The 13,585-nt window shown below is 39.0% G+C and overlaps 1 protein-coding gene across 2 annotated transcripts in view; it reads right to left on the bottom strand.

Annotated features, from left to right (window-relative positions):
- Window positions 1-13,585, bottom strand: part of LOC127416465 (regulator of G-protein signaling 6-like) — a 107,769-nt gene that overhangs the window by 27,142 nt on the left and 67,042 nt on the right. For both annotated transcript variants that reach the window (XM_051655848.1, XM_051655849.1), the window contains exon 3: window positions 912-1,008. In XM_051655848.1, the coding sequence (XP_051511808.1) occupies window positions 912-1,008 (97 nt within the window). The remainder of the gene's footprint in view (window positions 1-911; window positions 1,009-13,585) is intronic.

Genomic DNA, 13,585 nt, shown 5'->3' with positions numbered 1-13,585 from the left:
TCCCTGTATATACAGTATTTTAGCATCGCTGACAGAGATATACATTTTTAAGATTTTTTATTTTTTTTTGCAAGTATTAACAAGTTCATATAAATAGTAAGGGGAACTGCAAATAATAAGAGTACAATGTGAAAAACACAACATCATGAGTAATCATCATATCGTCCAGGCCAATAAATAAGCAAATATCTGCTGTTTTGAAATTATCAGCATCAGACAGTCACTATAATTGCTTGGCAGATTTTTTTTTGTTTTTTTGGGGGGGATTTTTCCCCCTTTTTCTCCCAATTTGGAATGCCCAATTCCCAATGCGCTCTAAGTCCTCGTGGTCGCATAGTGATTCGCCTCAGTCCGGGTGGCGGAGGACGAATCCCAGTTGCCTCCGCGTCTGAGACAGTCAACCCGCACATCTTATCACGTGGCTTGTTGAGCGCGTTGCCACGGAGACATAGCGCATGTGGAGGCTTCACGCCATCCACTGCGGCAACCATGCTCAATTCACCATGCGCCCCACCGAGAACAAACCACATTATAGCGACCACGAGGAGGCTACCCCATGTGACTCTACCCTCCCTAGCAACCGGGCCAATTTGTTTGCTTAGGAGACCTGGCTGGAGTCACTCAGCACGCCCTGGGATTCGAACTAGCGAACTAGCGAACTCCAGGGGTGGTAGCCAGCGTATTTGACCACTGAGCTACCCAGGCCCCCATTTCTTGGCAGATTAACAGAATCGTAAACTCTCCCTTGCATTCATTTCTCATTTATGTTGCATGAAAATATAATTAGTGTTTATGTATATCTCAGTTGCTACAAAATTATTTTAGCTGATGTGGATCAACCACTAATCAACATCTGTCAAATCACTAACCTTTAGTTACAATCCATGCTACCAATTTGTCTGTCAATTTACCTGTAACAACGCTGGGAATCTTAGACAGGAAGCTCTTGACCGTTCTGACAGGCACACCTTCAGTCTCGTCTTGGAGGTGTGTGATGATATCCTCAATCTAAAGGAAGAGGGAATAAAAGAGTCCTTCTACTACATTTGGCTTATCAGATGTCATAGCTGCAGTCTTTGACGTAAAACATGAGAGAGGTAAATAGGATATTTTTCTCCAATATTTTATTTCAGTCCACCATTAATGGACAGGTAAAATGGCTTAATCTGCACTCAAACCTCAAGTGAGTTATTTTACAGTTTACAGATGTAAGGCAGGGTGCCAAGGTGTTCAAAGGATAAAATTCCCCAGTGAAGCAAAGAGCAAATCTATGATCTCTGAGAAAATAAACATAGAAACTTTCTCGCAAAGATACCATCTCACACCCAACTGAGCAAGAATCGCCTCGTTGTCCCTCTCCATTTGTTCCTCTCTTCCCCCTCTCTCCCTCTTCTGTCTTCAAGCTCAGAGTCCCCTAAAACTCAACTAAATCCCTGTATGTAACAAGTATCTTATTACATGTACAAAATGAATCTGACTATATACATGTTTAGTATCATTTAAAAGGTCTCAGTGTGACTGGTACTATGGTCTCATCCCCACAAAAGTAGAATATCTGGTAACACAGTTTTAAGAATGTAGAGAAATTCTGGCCACTGCTTGGGGGTGCGCCTCCCTCCTTGGTATTTCATCTAAATTACCTCCTATATGCATATAAAGTATGACCCCAGGACTTCCAAACCTATTCATCCACAAATTCTTATTGTCACTACATTTGGTTGTGGTCTGGGTATTTAAGGAAATTTAGCACATTGTTCATTGAAATTTTCTGTAACCAGAAACCCCTGTGGTGCTTAAACTACATACTTTGCTGCAGTCAGGTATGCATCTGTTATTCTTAAGATTCATCTTTGAGCATTAGAGGTTTTGTATTGATTATTTCTGAATTGATTAATTATGTAATGGCTTGATACATATTTACCTGATTAATAAATTGTTAAACTTGATTCCATTCTGACATATTCTGAAATTCTTGCCTTTAGTAGATTATATTAAGCCTTGTTGACACAAATCTGTGATCAGTGTTAGTGCAAACTAACGGCTCAGCATTGATAGAGCATTGGGCATGTCTTCTGAGACCTTAGCTTTCTGGCTAACTATTCAGCATTAACTAAGTGTACATAGACTGTAGGGACTAAATATAATCATTATTTAGAACAAAAAAATGTTGGTCAACTCGCCTAAATAATGGTAGTCATTACCTCTGATTTCTGTTAACATTATTCCGGCCAAGGGTACATAGGAAACTATGGAGACTTTTTAAAAGTCTGGATATGGTAGCATTGGTCGGCCTATCTAGATAGTATAAGTCACTCCTCTGGCTGAGAGTAGTGTTATTTTAATTAAGTGTATGCAGATCTAGGGGGACTTAACAAAACTATTATTCTGATAAAAGTATGCAGGAAGCAACTTGTCTGAACAGTATAGTCAATTACCTCTGGATAATGATCCGAAACTGACCAGTTTGTGGAATGATCACAAATAACTTTGCTGGTGCGTAGACTCTACTAACAGGAATCCAAATTAATGAGTGCAATGTAAAAGTATAGAATTAACTACAATAATCAAGTATCCAAATCTAGAGACGATCTCAGTTGATGATCAATAATAATTAGAATCTCATTCTAAATTGGAGGTCTAATATAATCGGAGTCAGATTAAATTATTAATGGAGTCAGATTCGGTCTTAACCAAATCAAATAGTTACGACGCTACAGCCATACGCGCATGTAAAAGACAAATGCGCAGATACCTCCACCACTTCGCTGATTCTGCCATTGGGCCAGCGAGGTGGCATTTTTACACAGACAATTTTTTCCTGTGATATATAGTATCACATTTGACCGAACTGGCAATAATAACAGGTGTAAATACATACACCTACTCTACACATGTATAGCTCATGATGGCGAAATGCATCACAAAGTAACAACAGAGTGCAGGATCACACAAAGCATGGGGCAAAGCTATTCTTACCATATCTATTTATTTGTTTTACAAAATCTTGTATAGTCATAGAATTGGTGCTTTTACTTCTGCTGGAACATCTGTTTCCATTCCTTTCTGGATATGCAGGCATCTAAGCAGTGGAGGAAGCCTTTGATGGAATAGCTAGTACCTACAGTCTATAAATAATCCCGGCACTGATGAAAACAACTTGTGGTTCACAGGATGGAGAGAGAGAGAACGTAATGAGATTAGGTAACGTTTTCTGCTTGGGAGATTGCATGTTGTCATCACTGCTCTGTGGCGCTTGACACTCTTTTTGTGCGTGTGTCGTGTAGGAGGCGAGATCTCAGTTGCTTCGGAGACGATTAATGCATTGCTATATATAAACAATCAAAGCCAGCCCCAGACCCCGGTAAGCCCAAGAGAAGTGCTATCAAACACAACACTGCAAAAATAAAACACGGCCACTTCAAGTACAGAGAGGGGCGCATACATTATTAGTCATGTAAAACAAAACACACAATCTGCTTACAAATTCACATACTTTCAGAGTATGCACTAAATTCGATGTAAAACTTTCTTGACCATTGATGAAGTATATAAGTGTGTAGTATATAAGTGTGTAGTATAAACACATAGGCATGGTCCTTTGACTTGTATGTTCTTGGACCTATGGTATACTAACATCAACCTGAAAATAATTTACTCAGGTGTTGGTAAACAAGTACTACTTAACCAAGAGAAACAACTTTCTTGGCATCTATAGCATTTACTAATTCATTATGTACTGTAGTATGGATGTATGCATATTTGGACATGGGGAGAGTTGTATTACACAAGCTCTGACATGAGAACCCACCCTTATCACCAAAAAAAAAAAAAAAAAAAAAAACATCACTCTAATCATACCATCCATTACCATGTGAGACTGTCTAATTCCCCCTCTCTACCCATGAAAGCACTTCAGTTCTGTTAATGCTCTCTGTCCAGTGGCTAAAACATGAGTCTACGACGCAAACTACTCTAAATGGGTCGATGAGTGTTGGCCTGACTCCCAGGAGAGTTCTTGGCTGTAGACAACACTGCCAGCCAGGAAGTCCACCTCTAAACCCAGCGGCAACTAAGGAAGCCAAAACAGAGCAGTCTGCTGAGAGCTTAACACCCAAATCAATACATATAAAATGTTAGGTGGTGTTTGGAGGACAAAATGACATCTATCCAAGAGCCTCATTCATGATTTAGACACTCCACCTCAAGTCTAAACTTAGTTTGTACAAAATATTCAACATTTAAAGCTTGAATTATTGTTATTTTGCTATGGTACTGCTAGGTGGTTGCTAGGGAATTCCTAAATGGTTCCTTAATGGTCGCTTACTGGCCCAAGTCAAAAGGGATCATCCCCAATTCTCTATGATATCCTGATCTGTAGATATGTGTGGGGACCTTTTCAATAAAAGTCTAGGGTTTTGCTAATTTTTTGTCTGCCAGGTGGACATTTATATTCAGCAGCCAGGAGGCCGCCCCAGTCGCTGCTAGCGCTCACGGCCAAGGAGGCCGTTTCCCAGTCGCTGCCAGCGCTCCCGATCATGGAGGCTGTCGACGAACCTGTCCTGTTCCCTGTGGTCATCGATGAGCCTGTCCAGTTCCCTGTGGTCATCGAGTCTGTCCAATTCCCTGAGACTGCCGATGAACCTGTCCTGTTCCCTGTGGTCTTCGATGAGCCTGTCCAGTTCCCTGTGGTCATCGAGCCAGTTCCCTGAGGCTGTCGACGAGCCTGTCTTGTTCTCTGTGGCTGTCGATGAGTCCATCCAGTCCCCTGAGGCTTTCGACAAGCCAGTCCTGTTCCTTGTGGCTGTCGACAAGTCTGTCCAGTTCCCTGTGGCCGTCGACGAGTCCATCCAGTTCCCTGAGGCTGTTGATGAGCCTGTCCAGTTCCCTGAAGCCGTCCAGTTCCCTGAGGCTGTTGATGAGCCTGTCCAGTTCCCTGAAGCCGTCCAGTTCCCTGAGGTTGTTGACGAGCCTGTCCAATTCCCTGAGGCTGTCGATGAGCCTGTGCAGTTCCCTGTGGCTGTCGACGAGCCTGTCCAGTTCCCTGTGGTCATCGAGCCAGTTCCCTGAGGTTGCCGACGAGCCTGTCTTGTTTTTTGTGGCCGTCGACGAGTCCATCCAGTTCCCTGGGGCTTTCAACAAGCCAATCCAGTTCCCTGTGGCAGTCTCATTCTCAGACTTGACTGGTCATCACTGCCCATGCCTGTTTCTCCTGGCGTCTGCCGGATCCTCTGTGGTCTCCTGGGGATCTGCCGGCTCCACCCTGGCCAGTCATGCTGGCTCCGCCTAGTTCTGTTCCTTCGGTCCTGCCTCCTTGCCTGGACTTATGTTTTTCTTGTCTGTTTTGTTTTGTGCCACCCACCAGTTTCCCCCACCCTCCCATCATGATGTTGGTCTCATGTTTAGTTTAGTTTTGTTTTGTTTGTGGAACGCCTATTAGTTCCTTGGGGGGCCTATTTTAGTCTTAGTTTATTCTTGTTGTGGCGGGATAATGACACTCTCTGCCAGTTGGTTATGTTTGTATATGTGCTTGTATTTTCTCTCTCCTTCGTGTCTCCCACAGGTGCCACTCAGCAGTTAATATGCTTGATAATAGATTGGCGGCACCTGTCTCCTATCTCCTTTTTCCCTTTTTAATCCCCTCTCATTTTCAGTCTTGTGCCAGATTGTTTTTGTGTTAACCATAGTCAGTCAGTTCCTGTTCTGTCCTGTCTTTAGGTTTATGTTTTTGATTTCTGTTTGTTCTCCCCTGTGAGTTTTTGTTTTAGTTTTCTTTCTTGTTGGTTTTGTTTTCATATTTTCAGTTTCCTTCCCTTGTGAGAGTTTTTTTTAATATTCTTTATTTTTAAAATAAAGCTCATTTCACTTGCCTCCTGCGTTTGGGTCCTTCCTCAAAAACTGTGACAGGTACACTAGGATCGGCCACATTATGCCAACACACTGACAAGCGCCATCTCCTATCAGACATTATTGCATCGGATGCAGCATGTCTACCTTCCCCTGTGGTGTGACCGGAAGTGCTTTGTGTCAACAGCGTGGGAGAGCCGTGTTCAGATCCCTTGTTGAAACCAGGAAGTAATCACGTTCGCATAATCAGTGACAAGTACAGTTCGGAGGTTGCTCTGAATCAGATGATTTGGATAGAGGGGATAGAGTTTATAAAATATACATTCCTATTCCTGTATATCAGCTGAAAACAACTCGCTTCACAACTTGCTTTTGGTGCCCCTCTGTGGACATTTCACCTGGTAAATGGAACTCAAACGTGCCAATACGCACAACAACAGTTACCACTGGGGACTAAAGATAAGTCAACTTACTGTTTCGGATTTCACAGTGATATCTGTCCATCATATCTACAGTACTGTCATCTACCAAATCTTTTTTGAGCCGAACACAATGGTTGTTCAGAATTTTCTCACAAAAAAAGAAGGGTTTAATTACAATTGCTACATTACAAGCTACTAACAAAAAGTAGCAAACTACATTGTAGCTGAATAAAGGGATGCAAACTATCCAATAATTCAAATTATAATGAGGGCTTTTGCATTCATTCATAGCATTACACTTGAACAGCATGACTCAGCATTACACAAATTTACACTTAATACTACTACATAAAACTAGAATGTACCACAAAAGTTGAAAACATCAACAGGATTTAATTAGACATTTCACTATAAAACAAGAAGAAATTATTTCATCGGTTCATTGTCCAAATGAACCAATTCACTAAAATAACTTTCCAGCACTACATATGAAAGGAGAGTGCGTTTGTATATTGCCTTAGCATGCTTGACTTTAAAGTATAGCCACACTAAAGCTGTAAAAATATAAAAGAAAATACAAAAGAAAAGGTAGCTTGTACTGGGAAAAATATACTGTTTTATCATTTGTCACACTTAGAAGTTTCTCTGCTTTTAGTTTCTGATTTTAAGAATGTATTTGTGCAAATTCACTTTTCAGTCATCTTTACACCAAATTTCAAGTCATGATGGAGCCATGTATCCTTCCTTAACAAGAGTGAAGTCCATTAAATAAACGGATGTATTTTCTTATCTCTCTAAGAGATGCTCTTCACCCGGCCTCATGCCGGAATGTCACTCTATTTCCGTACAATCATCGGCACTCACTAGAGAGCTCTTTTTAGGATTGGCTCTTGTGTTGGCACCACCCCAAAGAGCACTTAAATATGTCATAATCTGACAAAACACTGTGCTGTTCTTATTAGTTTATCACAGGACCGTCCTCCTCAGCACATGCTTAACGCAGCAATTAGTGTTCGCGCTTGTTCAATGTAAGCTGGTGAAACAGCCTCCAGTTTGTGAAGAGTCTGTCAACATTTTACAAAGAAAAATGATAAGCCCTTGTACATAATTTAGCAAGTTCACTTGGGAAAAAAATGCTTATTTCTTGGAAGAATCTACAGTGAGGTACCCGTATGATCAGCCAAGCCCTGCTACAATAATTCCGCTGCAGATTATGAATGGGGACAGCTGTAAAGGAGCATTGATTGGACTCCAGACAGTAACTGTCAAGTGAGGATCAAGCAACATTCACTTGTCACATTATAAATGGAAAAATGGGCGCCAAAAGGGCAATTTTCTGTGATCAAAGAATGCTCTGTGTTGCCTTGAGCCTTGATGCAAATGTCAACCATTGCTGTTTACAGCATTTTTATTAGGCTCACTTGAGAGGTGGTTTATTAAAAAAAAATGCTGGTATTGAGATAAGTGTCTTCTTTAATATGGTTTATTTTACTTAGACAGTTACAGTTTCAAAAACAAGTAAATGTTCATGTAATATTCATTTGTCAATGGCATGGTAAGACGTTTATTCGTATCCAAACATGGTCATGATGAGAAGATGACTTATTGCTTTGTCTCTGAGGGTTCTGAATGAGAGGAAGCCGCAGATGTGGGTGGTGGTTACATATCAGATTCACCCTTAAGAGCCCCTTCTCAATCAAGCCCATCTTTCAAACTTGATTACAACATGTCAAAATGGCATGAGAATAGTACTGTTGCAGAGGAGAAGAGAGAAAACAAGGACAGATTTCCAGCTTTATTGAAACCGGTTGAGAGGCAAGGTCATTTGGAAAGTAGATGCTGGAAAAGTAACTTCTAGCACACTTGATGACAGTGTTGGGTAGATTACATCTGAAACTTAATTTGATTCTGATCCAGGGCTGGACTGGAACAAAAAAATCGACCCTGGAACTATTCAGCCTAAGCGGCCCACATGGCCGGATAATGTTGTATATAGTGATATTATTACTGATTGCAAATGCAATTATCAATATTAATACTGCATAATTGGATTGGGAGGCAGATGTGCATTTACTGAAATTAACAACAATAAAATCTGTAAAAAGTAATTTATGTAAGGCTATGACATTAGGACTTCTTAACTGATATTTTGCTTTCATCAGGATATTAATTACTGAATTAACTTTTTCCATTAAAGTTCATTAGAACTGAACATATTTACGGAGGACAACTCATAGCTTCATCCTTAATTCACGGGGGTCTAAGTTTTAAAGCTCTGGTTAAATTCTCCTTTGTACTTGCCCTTATGAATATTTACCATAGTTCTTGCATAGTATCCATGTATTAGCAAGAACATGGTGATCACAGGAAAAACCATGTTCCTTATACTAGACATATGGAATTTAAAATTTTGAAAAACATTATCCATGTAGAGACTATAAAAAACTTGCCATAAAAATGACATATTCCCCTAATATACAATATTAAATATATTTATAATTAAAGTGACAAATTTCAAATGTATGCAATATTTCTGCCAAAACACCATAGTTTCTACAGTTAGTTACTACCTGCAATGCAATAAGAATGGTGGTGTGGATTGAAAAGAATGTAATTACCACTGTGAATGAGACAATTTTTTCCTGTTTACATTGTCACTGCTGTTTAGAATGTCAGGGCTGGTTTCAAAGAGCTTCTCACAGAGCCTTTAAGGTTTTCATATCTCGCGCTGTGTTTACCATGGGACTGCGTGGTGTGAGCACAGAGCAGGTTAGTCAGCGCTGCGCAGGAGAGCCGGGCTCGGCGGTGGCCAGTGGATGGAGGGCCAGTCCCGCTCTGCACTAGCGCTGCGCTGTTTAATGTGGTAGTTGTGTTTCGTCACATTTGGAGTATTTGGTGTTTTCAATGCACAGCAGTAAATGGCAGCGCTTAATAAATAAGAGTGGGGCGACTGACCGGCCCAATGATTGATCGGCCCACCGGAAAAATGCCCGGTACACCAGATGGCCAGTCCATCACTGTTCTGGTAACGTAACTTTTTGATAACACTTTTTAGGCAATCTCATCTGATTACTTGTGGATTCATTTAAAAAGTCTTATTTATTTGCACCCACAAGAATAATCTTGTACTATTTTGACAATACTAAAAGGGAAAAGACAGATATTAAGATCCATAAACTACACCTTTATCATCAACACAGAGCCTGACATAAAGTGAATCTTTACTTATTGCATGTTTTGATGAAAATATAAACATTAATTTTAAGTACACTATACATAATGATTAACAAACAACTTAATTTCCATTTCATGTAATTAATTTCAATCATTTAATCCATAAAATAGTAATTGTAGTCTGGTTAAGCATATTTTAAAATGTAGTCCAAAGCTGCGGTCACACTACACTTCACGCTCCATTAACTGCCATTTGGACACATCGCAATGTGGGTGATGCAAAATAAAATTTGCAATCCGCTGCATAACAAAGTTCAAGCTAGGTGAACTTTCACCTGCAAATTTGTATGCCAAGAAGAATTGTGACCAATAGAAAATAGAATATTAGATATTAGAAGATGATAGGATATTAGAAAGATGCGTGTTTTTATTGCTGCAAAATATTGCTCTGAGTAGATTTTTTTTTATATATTATTTTTTAATTGTGATTTATTAATAATTAACAAAGGCAAGAAGGCATCAATTTCACATCAAAGCATTGTGTTACCTCATCTTAATTACAAGTACTTAAATTTAAGTACTCCAAATAACGTAGTCTGTTATTATCCAACACTGCTTGCTTGTCTGTGCTGGGTAAATCCATGAAATGAAAACACGGCACTTTGGAGATGCATCAAGACTGGGCTCTGTAGCAAAGTAAAGCTAGCGCAGCGTGAGTTAGTTCACTGAGACAGGTTAGCATTGCCATTGATAACAGCATGGGGAGCGCTCCTGATGATAATATCTTTGCAGCATCCTGTGGCTCATCTGCTCAGTCCCTGCAGGAGATATGTGCACAATCGATGATGTTGATTTTCCACAGCCAGGTCCTGATGAATGACACTCAAGCATGTCTCCCCAAGGAACACACTGACGTGACAAGCATTTCATATACTCAGAAGCAGCGTTATGACAGCTCAGAGACTCACAGTGGGACAATAATGTGTTATGAAATGTGGTCAAAGGATGCCCATAAAGAAGCTAATTGGAAAACAATTTTATGCAGTGATCAAAGTTAACCAAAGTTGTCAGTTAGCATCTATTACTGTGAATTTAATTCACTTACTAGTAATTACACTTACTAGTGACTACTGAATCTAAAACACCAAAAAGAACATAAGCCATTTCCAAAACTTTCTGTCCAGTCATTCAACGACTAAACACGCAGCTTTTTGTGTATGATGACCCTGTATTTCAGACAGGGGTCCAAGGCACCATAACATCCTCATCATCATCTTATGATCTACAACAAATTCAAGCGAGTTTTTGAGATAATCATGCAAATATTTAATGACTACAGTGCTTATTTCTTGATAGAAGGCAGAATTTTTCAGCTTTCTGACACAGTCTGTGTTGCACTTGAACTTGATTTAAGACTCATCACACCTGCACATTCTCATTTGTGTCTAAAAGGAGTCCCACATGCAAACTGCTGGCTTTCAATGTGTAGCCTTCCTGACTTCTGTTTTAAACACCTGGCCTTGCAGCTGGGACATGAAAAAGCAGGCATGCAGGTGAAGGAAGATCTCTGCTGATCTCATCTGTCATCAAAAAGCACTCTGTTCTTTGTACGTCAAAGGCAGATGTCTAAATACAAACTCTCCACCTGGGACTTCAAGGTTTGCAGGATTTAAAGTCCTATAGAGAGCAGGCTGAGAGAACTGTCAATAGACTAAAGAGAAAGTCCCTGAGGGAGAGACTCTGTCCAAACTATACCTTTATTTATTGCTCCTCTCCCTCACTCTCTCTCTCTCTCTCTCTTTCATTAAACTCTATAGGATTTTGAGGTCAATTCAGATCTCTGGTAATTATTTGATGCTTTACATACTCTAAAATACCTGTCATCCAATGCTTCAAGAAGTTCGCTCTTCTTAGAAGCCCATGTACACAGCTAAATAACTAAGGACAAAACAGTTGTGTGTAAATTTCAATATCTTTTGCATAATAAGCTGATGTTTGACCATTTCTAGATTATCGGCATCTATTGATAAATGTCCCAGTTGGCCGATTAAAAAAGTGGTCATTTGCATACTGTCAATTCCAAAGTACTAACATCTTATTTGCTACCAATAAATTGTGTAAAAAGAAAATATTGATATTTAATATATAATATACAGTATATATCTGTATTATATCGATCATTAGCCACACTGCTCTCTAGATATCAGCATCTGCAATTGAAAACCCATATCGGCTGACCACTAATGCATATGATGATTTACTTTAACAACTTACAGTGCAAACAGAATATAAATTACAGAACAAGAGATTTTTATTAACACATCATGCACATCAACAGGTAAGCATACATGTGTTACAATCATTAAGTTGAATTATGAAAATAGACAACATACTGTATGTGCTGCAAGCTGTTTCACATTTTTTCTCCTCAAAAATGCATTTTTATTATATTACTTGTCTGATCCATGTTTCAATCTGACACATACTGTATATGTTCTGTCGTCTTGAAGCTGTAGAGGCGAACTTAAATACACCATCAAAGATGGAGAGTTTGCAATTTTGCAGTTTTCACACTACATTTTGATGTTCTTCGCACTGTGCATAACTGCTTCACCAATTAATTTGAGCTAAAATGACACGCTCTTTCACAGAGCAATGAGATTATATTCATTTAGCCAACTAGCTGGTGGTTATGGCACCAGAACTCACATTCACATTCTCATAAATGTGTTAAAACACCAAATCAGCATATTGTTGAGACTGCTTGAAGAACGATGAATGGTATGTCAAATCACAGTCAAACATGCATTCTATAGCTTTCTGCTAATTAACACTGAACCCCTATCAAGACAATGTTATTTACTTTAAAATAAAAATTTGTAATGCTTTTATGGATAGCTCTATTGAGTTTTTAAATAATATATTTTAAAATTGAGTAATTTTTTAAAATAATTTATTTTATTTGAAAACAATCATTATTTTTGTAATTCCATTTGGAAAGCACAGAAAGGGGAAGCAAGTTTTGAGAAGCATTGAAAGAATTGCCAGGTAGCCAGGGTCAAATACATACAGTACATCTTAAAATCAATTAATGAATAATTATTACCTGAAGACTTAAAACAACCATGCTCAGTCAGTTGGTGATATAATAGTGTGCAACAGTGCATGTGAACAGCAGCTCTATTTCAGAGTGCCATGATTTGCAATCAAATGGGTCTTGGTTAATCTGAAAAGATTTGCATGCAGGCTCTGCCACACCACAGGATAATCCACAACACTGAGGTAAAAAATAATAATAATAAAAAAAATAAAAAAATAAAAAAATATATATATATATATTATAATCACAAAAAAGCCTGACTGTTAATTGTCAGACGAATGTATTGCCCTTCACTAAAGGTCTGCCTTTAGAACATCTGAAGGTCAGAAGCAATGTCTAAACTGCTATCTGCCTTGCAGAGAGGCCAAGTATGCATGATTGATGCGGCTTGACAGCAGCTGTGAGTGGTATTTCTTAATAGATATATGATAACAGAGTGGTCAAGATTTGAAAAGAAGCCAGAGACGGTTTAACAATCATGGACCCGCTCTTTCTCTGTAATGCACACCTCTGAAATGGGAATCACTAACTTGGCTCTAATAAGCCCTAAATTTCAGTCATCTGAGGAAGTATACTTGGACATATGTTTGTGGTGTACTGTACACTTAAACACATTTTTTATTGATTGATTCATTTATAGGGTTCCCATATTTTTTGACCAGTTACCAATGGCTTTAAAAAAATAAATAAAATCATTATAGAGAACAGATGAAATATTCTAGAGTTTAGTAAAACTTTAAACAGTTATGCTGACTATAGAAATTACTAAGACTTTGTATGATGTTTTTAATGTCCATGAATTTTTCAGGCCTGGAAATCACCATTTTAAAATTCCCTGACATTTCCAAGTTTTCAATGATTGTGGGAACGTTCGTTCACTCATTCGTTCATTCATTTACTTCATTATCTCTTTACGCTAGTGGCCACTCTGTGTCCAGCAGTTCTTATTTCTGCTGTTTAACTTCAAATTAAAGAGAAGTGTTTTTTCAAATTTGCTAGGTCTCCCTGTTGACTGATTCAAAGACACAAGCATTTCCATAAAACA

Source organism: Myxocyprinus asiaticus, chromosome 25 (assembly GCF_019703515.2).
Source record: "Myxocyprinus asiaticus isolate MX2 ecotype Aquarium Trade chromosome 25, UBuf_Myxa_2, whole genome shotgun sequence".
Taxonomy (NCBI): domain Eukaryota; kingdom Metazoa; phylum Chordata; class Actinopteri; order Cypriniformes; family Catostomidae; genus Myxocyprinus; species Myxocyprinus asiaticus.
Note: the sequence above shows the minus strand (reverse complement) of the source record. Positions and strands in the feature narration are given on the sequence as shown.